The 18727-nt window shown below is 56.9% G+C and overlaps 1 protein-coding gene across 3 annotated transcripts in view; it reads left to right on the top strand.

The window, feature by feature from the left end:
• BCAR1 (BCAR1 scaffold protein, Cas family member) overlaps positions 1-18727 on the top strand; it is a 38393-nt gene that overhangs the window by 5766 nt on the left and 13900 nt on the right. The window contains exons 1-2 of one of the 3 annotated variants that reach the window (XM_049622619.1): positions 7351-7574; positions 18093-18704. In XM_049622619.1, coding sequence (XP_049478576.1) covers positions 7563-7574; positions 18093-18704 — 624 coding nt within the window. In that variant the 5' untranslated portion in view covers positions 7351-7562. Of the gene's footprint in view, positions 1-7350; positions 7575-18092; positions 18705-18727 lie in introns of those variants that run through there. The other 2 variants (XM_049622621.1, XM_049622620.1) reach the window with 2 other exon arrangements.

Genomic DNA, 18727 nt, shown 5'->3' with positions numbered 1-18727 from the left:
CTCTTTTTTTAATGTTTACTTATTTATTTTGAGAGAAAAAGAGAGAGCACAAGCAGGGGAGGGGCAGAGAGAGAGAACCCCAAGCAGGCTCCATGCCGCCAGTGCAGAGCCCAACACGGGGCTTGATCCCGCGACTGTGAGATCATGACCTAAGCCGAAAGCAAGGGTCAGACACTCAACCGACTGAGCCACCCAGGCGCCACTCTGCCTCTGGTCTTTGTATGCTGTGTATTTTTAAGTACTGACGCACTGCCATTGTTGTTGGTGTCATACCCTGTTTCGGTATATTCCAAAACCCGATATCCAAGCACGTGTGCCTTGAGGTGAACCCAGAGCGTTGTCTGTGCTGCCGGATCCTGGGTCCCCCCAAAGTTACAAGCTTGTTTAGGAAGTCGTGTGACCACACGCCATTCTGTTGAGCCCTCCTGGGTGTCCGGGGTTTGAATTCCCTTTTTCTAGGTTGCCCAAGAGGTGAAGTGTCTTAAGTTTTTGAGTCACCTGTGTTTACCCCTGGCCCCTGTCCACTCCAGAGGTTCTGGTAGGGAGACGCTTCTAGGAAAGTAGGCGGTAGGAGGGGAGGGAGCCTTACCTGAGGACTGCCGGCATCCCTCCCCCCTCTCAGGTCTGGACAGATTCCTGGCCTCACTCCTCTTTGTCCCAAGACGCCCCACCAAGCAGACACTCCTGGCTGCTCTGCTTCAACTCCGAGGGGCACCGGCCCGCTGGACACCTCCCCACTCAAGGAAGGGGGAGGGGTAGCTTGAGAACCACTCCCTGCATCCAGGGACTGAACACCTCCTGCTCCACTCTCCACACTGAGCGAGTTGGCGAGCCTGGGCTATTTTTACAAATCTTTACTGTTCTTTTTTAACACATCACGAGCCTCGTGGAAGAGTCACACATCTGCTTAAAGGCCACCTCCTCAGAGAGGACCCTCCCCCGCTGCAGGCACCTCGTACGAAGTAGCCTCTGCCATCACTCTGCCGTCCGTCCGTCCGTCCGTCTCCTTCTCCTCGAGGGCTCTCAGCACCATAGGTGGTCACGTGTTTATGTGGGGGGTGGGCCCACGCACACACCCTGCAGTGCAAGTTCCCCAAGGACACGGACACGGTTTCTCAGTAGCTCTGTCCTTGTGGCGAGCAGGTGCTGAAGGAATGACCCGCACGCTGGCTGTGGTATGTGTAGTGATGGACCCCGTAACCAGCCGTTCCCCACACCGCCAGCCCCCCCCCCCCCCCAGCCCCGCCAGTGTTGGCCGGTGGATTTGGGGGCGACTGGGCTTCCCAGAAAGATTTTGCCCACGGGTCTCAGAGGAGGTTTTGTTTCTCTTGCGGTCCAGGGGCTCAGGGAAGCTCAAGGCACCCGAGCAGGGGCTGGGAGAGTAGGGAGGGCCTAGTGGAGCAGCCCAGCAAGTGCCTCCCGGTGCCAGGATGGGTGGCGCTGGTGTGTAGTGGGAGGTGGTGGGTGCTGCTGACCCCAGGGTGCCTTTGTCCACTGTGCAGTCTCATGGCCTGGTGACCGGCAGGACTGCTGGTGTCCTCACGCTTCACGGATGCGCCAACCGAGGCTCTGAAAGGTCCGGTGATGGCGGAGGGTCCCATCCCAGCTGGAGTCATTAACAGTCTCTGCTCCCGTCCTTGTGGGTGGGTTCAAGCCGGGTGAGGACTGGGGTCTGGGTGTCCTGGGACACACGGAGCCTTTCCCTGTGGGCTGGAGCAGGGCAGGTGGGACGCCCCCACGGTGCTGTCCACGGAGGGAGAAGCAGCGGTTTTCCTGGTGGCTGCCTGCCATGGCCCTGCTTTCTCCGCGTCGCCCCTTTCTGTACTCTCGCCCCGCTGCCCCTCCTGGAGTTAATGACTCCAGCTGGCATGGGACCCTCCGCCATCACCGGACCTTTCAGAGCCTCGGTTGGCGCATCCGTGAAGCGTGAGGACACCAGCAGTCCTGCCGGTCACCAGGCCATGAGACTGCACAGTGGACAAAGGCACCCTGGGGTCAGCAGCACCCACCACCTCCCACTACACACCAGCGCCACCCATCCTGGCACCGGGAGGCACTTGCTGGGCTGCTCCACTAGGCCCTCCCTACTCTCCCTACTGCACCCCCGACCCCGACCAAGTGACTGGGCAACACTGTTCCGCCTCTTTGTGGGTGTGGGCACCTGTGTTCCTGCGGAAGTAGGCTGTGAGGGGGGTTGGCAGATGGCATTTGAAGGCACCCCCCTCCAATTGCCCTGATGCTGGCGCTGGTTGCTATGAGGAGAGGCAAGAGCAGATGGCTAGCTCGGGTGGCTTCTTGACCACACCCCTGTCCCTGCTGGCCCAGGCTGTCAGCCAGATCCGGGGAGCCACCAGCCACTAAGCTTTCTCTCTGAGGACAGGGACTTGTCCCTGTGCCTGTCTTCATCCCCCTCCTCCAGCCAGGACCAAGCTCCTCTCTTCCCCTACCCCCATTTCTTCTGCTGGCCTCTTCCTCATTCCTCCCCCAGACGGTGTTGGGGACAGGGAGGGGGGTGAGCATCGGCAGGGAGGGCAGAGTGCACCTAGACCCTGACCTTCTTGCACACATGGGGGCCTCCACCTGCCAGCACCCAGGGGGATCCCCTGCCAGGAGAGTGATGGTTCTCAGAGGGAGATGGGAGGAAGGGGTGCAGAAGAGAAAGGGCCACCAGGGTCAGTGCCCTGGGGTGTGGCAGAGAGACTCTGGGAAGTGCCCCAGGGCCCAGCTCTGTCATCCTGCTCCAGCCTTGGGCCTGCTGTGAGCAGAGCCCCTCTCTGAAGCAGGCACTTTCCTGCGGGTGCCTCCACTGCTCTCTAATTTTCAAATTAGAGAAGCAATAAAAGAATTAGGAGAGTATGCAGTTTCTTCCGTTCCCAGTCCTTGAAAGAGCCAGAGGGGATAGGGGAGGGAGCTGTGAGAAGGTGGGAGCATTGCAATTGCTGGAACCAGGCCTGGATCTAGGAGGCTAGCCAGCCCTCTGCCCTCACCCCTGGCTCTGTCCTTGCACCCGGCAGTTCCACCCCCACGCTTACCAGGGGTCCTGGTTTCGACCCTGTACCTGGGTCTCTGGGCACTAGTCCGGGCACATGCTGAAGGGGCCGGCAGGCTGAGATCTGGCTCTAGACTGGCCCCGCCCACCTTCCCACAGTCAGGTTGCTCACATTAATGACAGATGAACTGCCCCATTGGTCACTGGTCACGCCATCCTCAGAGAGCAGGGAAAATGGGAAAGCTCTTTATGTCTGACAACTGCAACATCACCCTAAGAGTGTATGCTCTGCACTGTCTGGGGTCCCCTGGGGTGCTTCTCCGTAGGGACACGCCTGGGGAGTTGGGTGGGGTGGGTTACAGATGTAGCTCCCTTCCTGGCGGGGTGACCTGGGCACAGCATGTCCCCTCTCTGGGCCTCTGGGGAGTGGTGGTTGTGACAGCAGGTGTGCGGGGTGTCCAGCCGTGTGTGGCACTGGTTCTGGATGCAGCTGGATTCCCTTCTTTTCTGGCCCATCCACAGGCAGGCCTCAGCTCACAGGCTGGGTTCGAGCTTGCCAAGGTGAGTGGCCAGCCCAGGGGGAAGGCGTCAACACCCCATGGCCCTCCAGATACATCATTTCTTCCTGTTCCTGGGGCTGGCAGCACTCACCTCCGGCCTCAGGAAATCCTTTCCTGCTGCCGCTCCCAGAGCTGCCGTCAGCTGACCCATCCGCCACCCTCTCCTGCTGCTGGGAAAGCGACTGCCTGCCGTGGCACTCTGCAGGCCATTTTAGTCTGCTGTTTTCATTCACCTGGTCATAAGCGTTTTCTTGCATGATTTCTCACTCTTTGAAAGTGGCTATCTTGTCTTTTTAAATTTTTTTTAAGTTTCTTTACTTATTTTGAGAGAGACAGAGACAGCACAGGGGGAGGGGCAGAGAGAGGGAGAGAGAAACCCAAGCAGGCTCTGTGCAGTCAGCTTAGAGCCCGATGTGGGGGTCGAACTCACTGAACGTGAGTGAGATCATGCCCTGAGCTGAAACCGAGAGTCGAGAGTGGGAGGCTCAACCGACTGAGCCACCCAGGCGCTGGGAAAGTGGCTATCTTAATAGCTACACAATATCCCATTGAGAAGGCAGTCGCCTATAGTTGGGCCTTCAGGTTATGCCCCCTTTTGTTTGCTGTTACAAATGCTGCAACAGACATTGTTGGGCTGAAAGCAAGAATAGTTCTTTGTGCAGTGGGTTTGACCTGAAGATTAAGATGCAAAAAGCCCAGAGAGCAGCGCTGGGTCCCAAGCTTTTCCTCCCATTTAGGGTCTGGGATCAGCAGCAGCCTGCACCCCAGTAGACACTCTAATGGGCGGATGGGAACCATCATCCCCATGTGCTGGTCCCACCATGTTTCCTACACAGCCAGCTACTCTGGGCTCAAAGGGGAGGAGTTGGCGACACCCCCCCTCCAGCCCGGGGCGGGGTGGGGTGGGGCTCCTCCTCAGCCAGCAACACCTCCGCCTTCTCACGCTCATCACTGCCCCCACATTCCCCTGTACTGCCTGTGGGGGTGGAGGTGCTGGGCCCCAGTTCTGAACTCACTTGTGTTTGGGGAGTGCTTGGGTCTCAGCTGCTTGTCCTTTGGGGTCTCCGGGCGCGACAGCTTCTTTGGCTTTCCGAGCCCTGGTGCCCCTGTGCCCTCATTCTCTTCCTGCCCTGTCCTGAAGCACCACCTGTCTAGCAGCCCCTTTGTCCCTTCCCTGGCCATCAGCTCTGATCCTTTTGTGGCTGGGAGTCTATAGAATGGGGCCAGGGGCGGTAAACTGGGTCTCAACCTCTTCATCACGAAAATGGGGCTAATTGCAAAGCTTGTTTTACAGGATCTCTGCGGGCGTGAAATGAGCACATAGTCATAGAGCTTGGTCCAGGGCCAGCATGGAAGCTCTCCTGGGGGCTATATCACTGTCAGAGCTTCTTGGCCCCAAGGGTCTGCTTCCCCACACATCCCAGCTGCAGCCTGCCCAGGGTGCCCCTCTCCCACCCATCTACCTGCCGGCCTGGGAGGGGGCATTCCTCTCTCCTTTCAATTCCCCCTCCCCCCCCCCCCCTTCCATCACTGTGGGGCACAGATCCTAGGGCCTTGATTACAAAGCGGAAATGCCATTCTGGGAGGCACAGGCTTGGGGAGTGGGAGGGAGTTTAAGTGGAAAAGGAGCAAATTTTTGAAATGCCTCTGCCTGAGCTGGGTTCCCCTCCCCCGCCTGCCTGCCCACACCAGCAGCCCCGCCCCCAGCGCTGCTTTAATCCTGAGCCAGAGTCGGGAGGGTCTCCTGTTCCCTAGGTCCCAGCCAGCAGCCTCCTTTCTCCCAAGGCCAGCTAGGATGGAGTAGGGCCAGCCAGTTGAGGGCCAGGCATTTTGTGTCCCCACCCACCCTTGCAGAGACCTGCCTGGAGCCCTGCAAGCAGGGTTCTGCCTGGCTGTGGGGCCTGGTCCCCACCCCTCTCCTCAGTGGAGACCCTGGAAAACCTAAGGACTCCTCGAGCACCCAGCACAGACAGATTCTCATGCATGGCCTAGCTGGTTCCGATCTGCTTCCTTGGAACCTGGGGTGCCAGCCGCGCTGAGGACAGGTTCAGGGTTTAGGAGGGCCCAGGCTCACAGCTCCATGCCTGACTTTGAGGCAGACATTGGGAACAGCAGGAGGGTATGCCCTAGGGAGTGTTTCCCTGACACCTGGCTCCTCCTGTGGGAAAGTGACAGCTCCTCCTCCAGAATGACAAGGGGCCAGTCTCCCTCCTTGAGGACTCTGGGTCACAAATCCCACCGCTCCTTACTTCCCTCTCCTGCCAGGCCATGAGTTCTGTCTACTGGGTCCCTGTGAAGTTTTGAGGAAATGCAGACGTCTAGGTCCCCCACACTCAGTTCTTCTGGAGCAGGGAGAACTAGGAATCCAGTGTTTTAAAATTTATTTTATTTTAAAAAGTAATCTCTGTACCCAACGTGGGTCTTGAACTCAAAACCTCAAATCAAGAGCTGCATGCTTTACCGACTGAGCCAGCCAGGCCCAAGGAATCTGGTTTTTAACCAGTTCTCCAGGGGCCATAGCCCACCCCCTTCATTTTACAGGGGGGAGAGGGCTTAGGTGGCACACCTGGCCAGGGGCTCAGTCAGCTGAGCCCTGGCTGTCAGGCCTGTGTGTCTGGTGGAGGGGCAGCTGTGGATCCATCTTGGGCTAGTATGTGTTTTATAGGCCCTGCCTGAGGGGCCTCTGCAGAGCAAAGCCAGGTTGGCCGCACTGCTTCCCTGGTACTGTGAACTGCCTGATGGTGTCCCTATGCTCAGCAAGGGGTCTAGGATGAGGGCTAAGGATCCTGGAGATTGAGGCACAGAACTGGCTGACTCTGGAGCAGGTTCTATCCTACATATCCTTGCAGACCATTATGCAACCCTGGACATGCTCAGGGACTCTAGCACACCCTGATTCTGCTGTGTGGGGTGACAGTCACTGACCTCGGGAGAGTGGACTCAGGAGAACCAAGGTGCTCTCCACTATTTCCCTCCGGTGGTTCTTCTTCCCTCTCATTCCCAGCAACCTCCCCCTCTCCCCATGTTGTTGGGCACAGGTGTTAGAGGGATTGTGGGTGGGAGCAGAGCTCCTAGGGCAGAATGGAGACCATGGGGGCATGCTTCGGGGATGCTCAGTTCAGTTCAGTGGATAAGGTGGGAGATCGTGAGCCCCTTGACCCTGGGTAGACTGAGCCTCAGGCACATCTGATAGAACAGACTCTGTGGCTCTGTGGCTCTTAGGTTATGGGTCTCTGTCTCCCTGCCTCGTGTCTTCATTTCCTGGAGCTCTTAACAGGATAGGCCTGACCAGAGTTGGTGCGGTGGTCGTTATTAGTTTTCTGCCAGCTGGGGTATGCCCCTTCCCTATTACTTCTACATTCAGATCTGAGTCGGATGGCCGGATGGACACGCGCGGAATGCCCCGGATTTGGTGCGTGGTGAAGGCAGAAGTCCACTGGAGGTTAGGCTAGCGTTTTGGGGTCTGCATGGGGGCTGCAGCGAGCGCATGGGGGTGGTAATCCCAGCAGTCTTCCCAAAAGAGGGGGCGTTTGCTTAGGCCTTGAGGAGGGGCGCGTTCTCGCTCTTACTGGAGGGCAGGGGACATGCATTTGGGGAAAAGGAGATGCCCTCGGTGCTAGCCTCGCAGGCTGGTAGCGGGTGGATGCCTAGGACCTGGTGCGGGGTGGGGGTGGGGTTAGGGGCGGTTCCACTGGGCGGCGCGCGCCCGCGCCCCTCGGGCTGGCGGGCGGCTCATTTGCATGGGAAGCCACAGTGGCCAATGGGCTCGCACGGCCGGGCATGCTGGGAGCCGGGCCCCGCCGGGGGGCGGAGGCTGCGACCGCGGCGGCGGGTGGAGCGAGGTGGAACCTTCTCCGGGCAGTGGTGGCAGCCGCAGGCGTGGTGGCTGAGGCGGCCGGACCCAGACCGGGACCCGGACGGCTGCGGCCCTCTCGGGGCCCCGAGGGCGCGCGGCGCGGGCAGCTTGGTGTGCGCCCTAGCGGAGAGGCGGGGCCGCAGGCCGGCCGGACACGATGAACTACCTGGTGAGTGCGGCAGACGCGGCCCCGGGTCCGGGAGCGCAGATCCGGGCGGCGTCCGCGTACCGGCTTCCAGGCGACCGCCCTGCCCACGCCCGGCTCGGTCCCAAGCGAGAAAGAGATAAATGTGTGGCATTTCCTGCCGGACCTGCGGGTCCTGGGAACAGCTGGCCACTGGAGTCTCCGCGGGGTCGCGACCGGGCCGGGGTCCGAGGTCTGAAACCCCTCTCCCGCCGTGGCGGGAACGCCGGGAGGCAAGGACTGCGGAAGATCCCAGAGCCTGTGCGCCCACGGGGCGGTTAGAAGGGCGGGACTCAGGGGCCGCTGGCCGGCAGGAAAGTTCCTGGATCCGGGAAAGTTGCTGGCGGGAGTCCCGTTCTCCCCCTGCCGGCCGCCGCCTGCTGGGTGACCTTGGGCCTGCGTGACACGCCTCCGAGCCTCAGTTTCCTCAGCTACAAAGAGGGGTCCGAGATTCCTTGGATCGTGAACTTCTAGGAGGCGTGGATTTCCAGCAAGCGGGATGGTGGTCCATCTCTGTTTTCGAGTGGGGAGCAGCCCCTACCCACCCCCAGGCTAGGGGTTGAGCGAACAAGTGCGTGGTGATTGAGGAGGTGTTGGTGCGCCTGGAGCACCAATCCTGGGTTTGTTAATGATTCACCCCCAGCCTGCCAGCACCGGATTCCAGGCCTGGGGGCAGGCTCTTCTAGGCCTTTACCTACCACGATTGCCCTACCTTCGGTAGGAGCGGGATCATGGCGGTGGGAGTCCATGGCTGTGGAGGGACTGGGCTGCCACTCGAGTGTCCGCAACCAGGGCTCCCAGCCCCTCACTGCTGCAAGAGCTACAGCCCAGAGCAGTTTTGGAGGAGTCGAAGTTGCGATTTGCTGAGCGCTAGGGTGCTCTAGGACCGAGGGTGGGTTAGTGCCTGGAGAGATTTTGGGGTCTTGGATCCCAGACTGGGGACATCAGCCCACTCATCGGTCTTGAGGACAGGAGTTTCTTTTTCCTCACTTCTCCCCTGAGAGTCTAGGCTGGGAGGCACTCTCCAGGTTTGCTGTTGACTTCTGTGCCCATTTCAGCCAGGCTTGGACACGTTCCTTATCCCTCTGGGCTGGGAGACACATCTTCCTGTGCCCATTTCCTTTCCCAGGTGGAGAGCTGATGATGTGATGTCCCAGGGTGGAAGAATCGACTGGCCTAGAAGAGCAGGTGTGTGCTGGGTGCTGGGACGAACCCTCCTGGCACCAGCACCCTCTACCCACTTGCCCTGGGCAAGGAAGGAGCCCAGTGGGAACCGGTGGAAGCCGGGCAGGGCAGCCCCAGGTGCTGCTGGGACTGTCACCCTTGGTTCCAGGAGGAGAGCTGGAGCCTCTGGCCATTACACTTTGCACGAGCCAGGTGTGAGTGCTGTGGGCTGCTGGCACCATCCCCTCAGGCTCGGAGAAGGGTTTGAAGTAAGGGCAGCGCCCCTAGGGCGTCTTGAGCAGGAAACGCCCTGAGACAGCTGCTCTCCCTGTTATCATACAGATGGGGAGACTGAGGCAGAGAGGGACAGGTACTTGTTCTCACAGAATTGGATCCAGAACTTTGTCTCCTGGTATAGCCCCATGCTCTGTGCCACAAGTGTTCCACCACACCCCCTCCCTGATTAGGAGCGCTCTGGTCCCTGGGGTGCTCTTGTGCCGTGCTGGGGCTGCCAACTTGGTGGGGTCCTTCTGGCTGCGGGGCTGTGTTTCTGTGGTCCCTCCTGGCATCCATTGTGCTTCTAGGAGTTCCCACCACCCTTTTCTCTTGGGCCTGGAAAACTCCCTTCCCCACCTCCTAGGAGCCCGTAGCTAATTGGGACAGCCAGAACCAGAGGCCAGTTGTGCCCCGCAGGAGGCTTCTGGAAGGGTGAAGGGCAGTGTTGGAGTCACACTTGGTGAGTGAGTTGTAGGGTTGAGGTGATAGGGATCATTCTCTAGCAGAGATACTGGGCAAGCTCCTCTTCCCCTGGGTCCTCAAGGCCCCTCAACAAGGGGCTGAAGGGTGGTCTCCCTTCAAGGAAGGGGGTAGGGCTGGGCCCTCTAGCCCTGGAGAGAGGCCCTGGCTCCAGTGTCTTGCTGCCCTAATTCCCTTGCACTTTTTTTTTCTTTCTTTCTTTCTTTCTTTCTTTCTTTCTTTCTTTCTTTCGAGAAGAGAGAGAGAGAGAGACAGAGACAGAGCGCAAGCAGAGGAGGGGCAGAGAGAGGGAGACACAGAATCCAAGTAGGCTCCAGGCCCTGAGCTGTCAGCACAGAGCCCAGCGCTGGGGCTCGAACTCGTGAACTGTGAAATCATGACCTGAGCCAAAACCAAGAGTCAGATGCTTTCTACCCTGGCACCCCTTAAATTTTTTTTAATGTTTATTTTTGAGAGAGACAGAGCACGAACATGAGCATGAGTGGGGGAAGGGCAGAGAGAGGGGGAGACAGAGAATCTGAAACAGGCTTCAGGCTCTGAGCTGTCAGCACAGAGCCTGACGTGGGGCTCAAACCCACAAACTGCGATGTGAGATCGTGACCAGAGCTGAAGTTCCACGCTTAACCGACCCACGCAGGCGCCACCGTCCCCCTGCCCCCCTTGTACTTCTGAGTAAGGAGTGGAGTGGAGTACTGGCCTGGAGTGGAAGCAGCTCAAAGAGGGAAGCAGGGCCCCATCTCAGACCCTCATCTCTACTGTGCATCCCAGAAATCAGGGGTTCGGTACTCTTTTTTGAGCTAGAGAACCCCACTTTTTGTGCCTTCGTGTTCCCCTCCATTCCTGCCCAGGCAGATGCTGCTGCTTTAAGGGTTGCAGCAAGTTACCATTTAGGGCTGGGGAGTGGCAGTCCGCAGGGGGCTTTAGATGTCAAGGTGGAGAAACTGGGGTCTTAAAAGGAGTGAGGTCCTTCCTATCCCCCCTGGGCTGTCCCTTCTGCCTTTTCCCCTCCGTGATGACGTGTCTGGGGCTGGTGCTATCCCTGAAGTAAAGGTCTGCCTCATGCTGAGCGCTCTTCAAGAGACTGAATCCCAAGAGGGGACCAGCAAGGCCCCAGGGATGGAGAAGGAGAGCAGTGGGTGGTCAAGTGCGCAGCTCTGGCTTCTGGCAGCCTGGGTCAGTTCCCTGAGCTAGGTGGCAGTGGTGAGGGTTCTAAAGGGGTTGGGGACCATTCCCAAGCTGTTAGTAGTTGGAATGGACTGCAGGATAGAGGGCTTTGCCTTCCTACCATCTTGGTGCTCTGACTCCAGCTTGCTTGTTCTCATCATCTGTGGTGTGTTAGGGGCTGCAGGTGTTATGTCCTACAGCACAAAGGGCCTGCCCACGCCACCTTTCTGCCTGTGCCCAGCCTCCCAGGGACAGTGCCTGGGATGCCCTGGCAAGGGTGGGGGCAGGGTCCTGCTCCTGGCCCAGAGCTGGCTCCGGAGACAGAAGCATCTGCTGGCTGGGCCATGGCTCATGTTTGTTTGAAGGAGCTGCTGGCAGGGGCCATCACAGGTGGATTTTTAGTCCTTCATTCAACAGACCCAGTTTCTAAGTACAGAGTATCAGACATGGGGCTGAGGACCCACATATAGTCCCAGCTCTGTTCTCTGAGCCTCAGGCACTCCTGAGGTAGGTAGGGCAGGAGCTGTGCTCCTCTTGGGATGGCTCTGGAATAGGGGTTGCCCACAGTCTTGCTCTTTGACAGTCGAACACTGAGAACTTGAGCCCAGACCCTGGCTACTCGCTTGTCCCTGGGTGTATTAGGGGAGTGACAATAAGGCTGGCTGGGATGGAGTTTCACCAGGGACGAGGGTGTGGGCATGTCTGGGAAGGGAAGGAACTCTGCCCTTATGGTGCCATTAGAGCCTGGGAGGCAGGGGGAGGGGATGGTCAGGACCCTTACCAGTGGGCCCTTGGCTACTGCCTTTCCAGGGGGATTCTGCAGGCACCAGTGAGCAGGGGTTGTGGATGCACACTGCCACTCAGACACGCATGCATTGAACCTATATCCATTAGCCACTGGGGGCTCCTTGAGACAAGCAAACAGAATACCCCAGAAATAATCTTGGCCCGAGTAGGAGATGGTTCCGAGTATGAAGGGAGCTAGTGTTTCCCAAGTGACTACTGTGTGTGAGGCTCTATGTTTGGAGCTGGGGTGTGTGTGTGTGCTTGTGCACGCGCGCGTTGGTGCTGAGGGACAGGGGGGAGTTTCAGGAAAAGGCCTGTCAGATTTCCGCTCTTGGCTTCCAGGGACCTAAGCATCAACCTGGAGCCTTCCAGCTCTGCTTTATCGTAGAGCCCAGGTCTGCCTCTGCTGCTTCCTGACTCTGTCCCTAGCAAGTCGGGTAACTGTTCTGTACCTCAGTTTCCCTGTCTGCAAGATGGAGGTAATCAGTCTCTCATAAGGTTAAAAGGGATGACTGAAAAAAAAAAAAAAAAAAAAATAAAAAAATAAAAGGGATGACTGAAGTACGCAAAAGAGCCTGCTCCTGACAGAGGTCGTCGTTACTGCTGTGACTGTAGTGCTGTGAAGCTGTCCGTCATGTCCCCATCAGCCTGGTGTCTCCTCACCAGTTCCAGCTACCAGGTCACGCCTTCCTGCAGAGTCAGGGTTTAGGGATACCCAGAGCACATCCAAGGCTCCCAAGGCAGCAGGCGAAGCCAGTGGAGAGACCCACATAGGCGTCAGATGGCTGCAGTCCTCCAGACATGTGCCCCCCTGTGGCCAAGGCCCAGCTACTCCATGTCTGAGGGCACACCTGGGCTGGGTGGGTCTGGTGCCCACAGGGCCCTGGGACACAATGAGGGCTATTCTCAGAGTCCGGCGGGGCCTGTGGGGCAGCCCCGTTAGCCCCCATGTGCGACAACCAGCGTGTTGTTCTGAACGGGGCCTGGCGGTGTCGGCGTTGAGCTAGAGGTTCTCCTTTCCCCTCCTTCTGGGGTGAGTGAGCCCCACGTTGTCTTCCTGGCTTCCTCAGGCATGGCCACACTGCTACCAGGGAGGCTTGGATACCACCTTCTGTAAGGGGGGCTTCTGCCTAAACCCGCTCATTCAGGGCCAGGCTCTGTGCACATGTGCCTGAGGGTTCCATACTGAAGGACCCCACCCCCTGCCCTGTCCTCTCCTGAGCATCTGGGTCAGAGGGCACAAAGTAGGCAGTAATGAGATGCTTGGGTCAGCACTTTGAGTTGGGGGCAGTGGGGAGCGTGTGCTCAAAGAGGGGCATGGAGCCTTCCTGGAGGAGTGCCACCCAAATCCTGTTGTGGAGTAGAACACAGCCCAGGGTTTCCTAGAGGCAGGAATGAGGTTGGCCAGAGGCTTGGGGCAAGTCAGGCAGCACTCTCTATGGTCCCCTGGAAACACGTGGCTGGCAGTGTCTGCATGGACTGTGATGGTGCCCTGGCAGCGCGCCCCTCTAGACGTCATAGCTGTGCCCCCCTTATGAGATGGATGGGAAGGCCCTGATTGGCGCAGCAGTGAGGGAGGCTGGAAAGCTAGATTCTGGGGGCGCTGGCCCCTCTTCCGTGCTGGGGCAAGACTCTGGGTCTTGAGGAGTGTGTCCGGAGTAGATTTGCTCAGATGCTGTAGGCTTTGCCCTGGCCGGCCTTACCTGCCATGAGGTGCCACCACTGGATGACATCTACTGAGGTCTCATGCATTGTCTCCCTCCAGCCTCTTCCTCCTCCAGTGCCCCGGCTCATGCCCATCCTCTGCCAGTATGCTCTTCCCTGGCTGGTGTCATGGTTGTCTGTTTTTCATTCTTCATGAATCATCTGAAGGATCACCTCCATGGGGAGGTCATCTTTGACCACTCTATATGCAGTGGCTCTGTCCCGCATTATTTTTGGCATTGCGGTTTTCCCCCCTGCCCTAACAAATTGTTTGGTGTTTGCTCCACTGGAATGTAAGTGCCATGCAGATAGGGCCCTGGTCAAGCTAGACCTGCACCATCTTGCAGAGCCTGGCCCAACACCTGACAGAGAGCAGGGGCCTGGCAAATCTTTTGTTAAACAAAAGAACAGTCCTGTGAAACCAAGCCTGTGGCCTTAGCACAGGGGATCTGGATTCTCAGAGGCTGAGAGACTTACCCAGGGTCACCCAGCAGTAGAGGGAGAACCAGACCCAGGTCTGGTTTTAGTTGCTTGACTTGGAAGAAGGAAGGAGAAGCAAGGAGGAACATGTCTCAGGAGCAGCTGGGGAGGCTCAGAGGCCCAAAGCTAGGGTGCTCGGCCAGCTGGAGTGCCCAGTGCCAGCGGTGCCTAGGACTCAGGAACAGGCTGTGGAGAGGCTGCTCCTGGGACTGTGGGTGGGGGCACCAGCTGATGCAGGCAGAGGCGCTCCTGGTGCCAGGCACCCTGTGCCACGTGCCCAGCCCAAGAGGTGCTTCCCAGCCTGGCTCCAGCCGCCCCAGACTATACAGTTGCAGTCGTTGTTGGCCTTGACTGCTCAGTGAGCTCACGCCAAGGGGGTGGGGGCTGGCCACCCTGGGTGCAGGAGGCCCCACAAGCTGTCCTGGGCTGGCGCAGACCCTCCCCCTCTATCCCTCTCCCCCACCGGACCTTGCCCTCTTTAGAGCCTTCCAGCTTCCCGGAGCACCCAGCACTGCCTGGCAGGGCCTGGTGGAGGCCCCTCTGCCAGCCTTCCTTGGGCTGTCCTCCTGAGAGGTGAGGGGCCTCAGAGGGGCAGTCCCCTCTGTCTGTACCCCGCCCCCTCTGACTGGGCTAGAGGGGAATTTTCCCGTGACTCACTCTGCTGGCACTTCCTGTGGTCACCAGGGCAGGGGCTGGGGGGGACCCACTGGGGTGGCTCTGTGTTCTGGGGTCACAGGGGGAGGGTGGGCCGGGTGTCCCGCCCCCTGACGGGATGTGATTCCCTGAGGCAGGCTGCAGACCATATTTGGGAAACTTGCTTTTCTTGCAGGCAGCTGGGAGATGGGGCCCATGGGCCCCCATGGGCTGCAGGACAGCCCCTGCCACTGTCTGCTCCTCCTGGGGCTGTGGCCTCTGGACCTGCTTCGGCCTCCTCTTTCCCATCCTGACTTGAGGCCTAGGAGGTGGTCCACTGTTCTTTTTCAGGATGTGTTTTTTTTTTCTTCAACCCCCAAGCCTTGTTGAATACAAACTGAGAAATTCTCAAAAACAGGAAGAGAGAGCACCCCGTTGTCTGAAACATTTACACTGTACTTGTATAAAGTTTTTTCTTTTGTTTTTTCTTAATTTTTTATTTTTACTTACTTATTTTTTTTAATTTTTTTTAAACATCTATTTATTATTAAGAGACAGTGAGAGATAGAACATTAGCATGGGAGGGGCAGAGAGAGGAAGAGACACAGAATCTGAAGCAGGCTCCAGGCTCTGAACTGTCAGCACGGAGCCAGACGCGGGGCTTGAACCCACAAACTGTGAGACCATGACCTGAGCTGAAGTCGGATGCTTAACCGACTGAGCCACTCAGGCGCCCCTGTTTTTTCTTAATTTTTTAATGTTTATTTATTTATTTATTTTATTTTATTATTTTTTTTTTAAATTTTTTTTTTCAACGTTTTTTATTTATTTTTGGGACAGAGAGAGACAGAGCATGAACGGGGGAGGGGCAGAGAGAGAGGGAGACACAGAATCGGAAACAGGCTCCAGGCTCCGAGCCATCAGCCCAGAGCCTGACGCGGGGCTCAAACTCACGGACCGCGAGATCGTGACCTGGCTGAAGTCGGACGCTTAACTGACTGCGCCACCCAGGCGCCCCTTTTTTTTTCTTTTTTTTTTTTTTTTTTAAATTTTTTTTTAATGTTTATTTATTTTTGAGAGAGGCAGAGAGAGAGACACAGAGTGCGAATCGGGGAGAGGCAGAGAAAGAGGAAGACACAGAATCCGAAGCAGGCTCCAGGCACTGAGCTGTCAGCACATAGCCTGACGCGGGGCTCGAACTCATGGACTGTGAGATCATGACCTGAGCTGAAGTTGGATGCTTAACCGACTGAGCCACCCGGGTGCCCCTCAAACATTTAGACTGTTCATCTTACCCTCTCCCCATTTTTTAAAAGTTCAAGTGACATTTTATTGAGGATGATTTATGCTTCAGTGCATATTTAATCATTATAGTCATGACATGGGCAGTGTTGCAGTAGCCAGAGTTTTGAGGGCCTTTGCCTCAGTGCTCACCTTGCTACTGGGGTGAAATCTCTCTTCTGTGCTGTCCATGAGCTGCCCCCCTGGGCTGGCTTCTCCCCTGATCCAGCCTCTCTCGGTTCCCAACTTTCCAGCTTCTGGCTTTGTCTGGGTCTGGAGGCTCTGAGTTGCTCTGGAGAAATGGGCTCCCAGCTGATCCCTGTTCCTCCCCTCCCTGGGACGCCAGAGCAGCCCTGGTCTCCTCTCACCCAGGCACCTCCTTTGCTCTTCCCTCTGCTGGGAACCCTCTATGGTATCTCTGGGCCTGACCCGAGCCTGGCACCTGCACAAAGGGAGTAGCTCAGCAGAGCCCGAAGACCGAGAACACGGGGGCCTCCCCAGTCCCGGTTCTTTATCCCGGTGATGCTCAGGCCTGCTAGCTTGGGCTGTGCCGTGCTGTGGTCCTCCCGCCTCTATCTCCCCAAGGCCTTTCCCAGTCCCACACAGGCTGCTTGGCAGCAGGGCCTTTCTGTGCCAGGGCCATGTGGAGCTCATGGCCCTGCTCTGCGGTGGAGGGGGAGGAGGGTTGCTAATTAATGGAGCCCTGTAGTCGTGCGTGCTTCCGGGGTGGCCGGGAGGGTTACCAGGAGAATTACAGGGTAAAATGTGGGGCTGGTGGAGGGTATTGCTCTTCTGTGGTCACTGTCTTTTGAGACCCCTTTCTTATTTTGCTGTAATTTCCTCATTCCTGATGTCTGTCCCTTTTTCAGAAGCATCCGTGCTAATGTAACGTGTCTAGAGTCTATCCCTGGGTGAACGTCTGGAAAATAACATAGAGTTGTTTTGTAGACATTTATTACATTTACATAAACGATTCTGGGCCATAGATCTGCCTGTTATTTTGACTCAGGAGGGCGTGGTTGACCTTCCTTACCAGATACCTAGACACATGCGGGCGCACAGAGCAGAATCGCAGAGATGTCTCGCTGTGCTGGTTGGACCCTGAGCATCCTTCGTAGTGGTCTTGGCCATTCCTTTTCCCCTTCAGAGAACTTGCTGTTTTCATTTTGTTGGTTTTCTGTTGGTGTTCTTGTCTTTGCCTTGCTGATTTGGAGAAACGCCTCCAGATTCTAGACTGATCCCTCTCTTGTCATTGGTGATCCGTTACCCTGTCAGTTTTGTGTTCTCCCCCAGGCAGTAGAAACCATTCACTTTGGTGAGGTTGAGTCCATCCATGTGTCATTGTTGTTGTTACCTTATGTTTTGTGCTTTGGGGATCTTTGTTTCTAGAGTTGTATTTCATAATTTTTCCCATTTCTAGGTCACAAAGATATTCTCCCCGATTTTTTCTTTTATTAGAGCTAGACTTGTATCTTTGACACTTGGGTCTTTAAATGTCCTTTGTTTATAACACAAGGCAAGTGTGTGGACTGATTTTTCTTCCTACAGTGAGTGAGTTCTCATACCACCTGTGAAGCGGTCTTGTCCTTCTCATGGCCGTGTGGTACCACCTGCAGCGTCCCACGGGTTCCCCAAGCATGGGGCTGTCTCTGGGCCCTGTCCTGGTGCATCGGCCCCGTGCCAGCTCGCTGATGCGGAGTTGTGGCACATCCTCACAGCTTGAAAGGAAAGTGGAGTGCCCATTTGCATCTCATTTTCAGAACTGACCTGCTTATTCGTGGACCTCTCTTCCTCCATTTAATTCTAAAAGGATTCTCCTCCTTTGGTCAAATTCCTTAAAAAAAAAAAAAAAAAAAAAATCCTCCTGGCATTTTTGTTACAATTGTAACTTATTAAGTAAGTTTGGGCAAATTGGCCTTTTATAGTGCTTAGTCATCCCACCGTGAACTTGGTATGTTTTCCCCTTTATTCAGGTTTTTCCTTGAGCCTTTTGGCAGAAAGTACACATTTTTTCCCCTGAGGTCTCCTGCTGTCTTTGCTTGATTAATTCCTGGATAACTAGTAGCTTTTTGTTGTTGTCGTGCGATGTCTTTTCTATATTTCTTTCTCATCAGTTACTGATTCTAATTTGTTGGAATTATGACGTAGGTGATCATATGGTCTGCAGATGGTGACCGTTTTGTCCCTGTATGTCCCCTCCCCACTCTCTCTTTTTTTTCCTCTTGGCTGATTGCTCTGGCAGGACAGCAGGACTGTTGAGTTGGAGCAGGGAGGGTTTGCATCCTGTTTTCTTCCCAGAACGTGGTGACCATTATTTGCATTATTACTCTTCTCCCCAGTGTTGTCATGTGACTTAGGGAGTGGCTTCCCTGGAGTGAAGGTGGTGGCTGCAGTCGAGAGGATTTTGGGGCTTATTTGGAAAATGCCAGCATCAGCGCGGCCTCTCTGCTGGTGGGGGGTGGGGTGGGCAGAGCCCTCTCTGCCACTGAGCCCCTGATGCACATCCTCATGCACACCTGCTTCCTCTCTCCCCAGAACGTGCTGGCCAAAGCCCTCTATGACAACGTGGCCGAGTCCCCGGATGAGCTCTCCTTCCGCAAGGGTGACATCATGACGGTGCTGGAACGGGACACACAAGGCCTGGATGGCTGGTGGCTCTGCTCGCTGCATGGGCGCCAAGGCATTGTGCCCGGGAACCGCCTTAAGATCCTGGTGGGCATGCACGACAAGAAGCCAGCAGGGCCCGGCCCTGGCCCACCTGCCACCTCGGCCCAGCCCCAGCCTGGCCCCCACGCCCCGGCTGCCCAGTACACGCCCATGCTGCCTGCCACATACCAGCCCCAGCCCGATAGCGTGTACCTGGTGCCCACCCCCAGCAAGACTCAGCAAAGCCTCTACCAAGCCCCTGGACCCAGCCCACAGTTCCAGTCTCCCCCAGCCAAACAGACAACTATGTTCTCAAAGCAGATGCCCCATCACCCTTTTCCCAGCCCAGCTCCAGACCTTTACCAGGTGCCCCCAGGGCCTGGCAGCCCTGCCCAGGATATTTACCAGGTGCCACCTTCTGCTGGCGTAGGACATGACATCTACCAGGTGCCCCCATCCATGGATGCACGCAGCTGGGAGGGGACGAAGCCACCGGCAAAGGTAAGGCTGCCCTGTCAACCCCC

Source organism: Panthera uncia, assembly GCF_023721935.1.
Source record: "Panthera uncia isolate 11264 chromosome E2 unlocalized genomic scaffold, Puncia_PCG_1.0 HiC_scaffold_20, whole genome shotgun sequence".
In the NCBI taxonomy this organism is placed as follows: Eukaryota; Metazoa; Chordata; class Mammalia; order Carnivora; family Felidae; genus Panthera; species Panthera uncia.
This window is presented reverse-complemented; position numbering and strand designations above follow the sequence as displayed.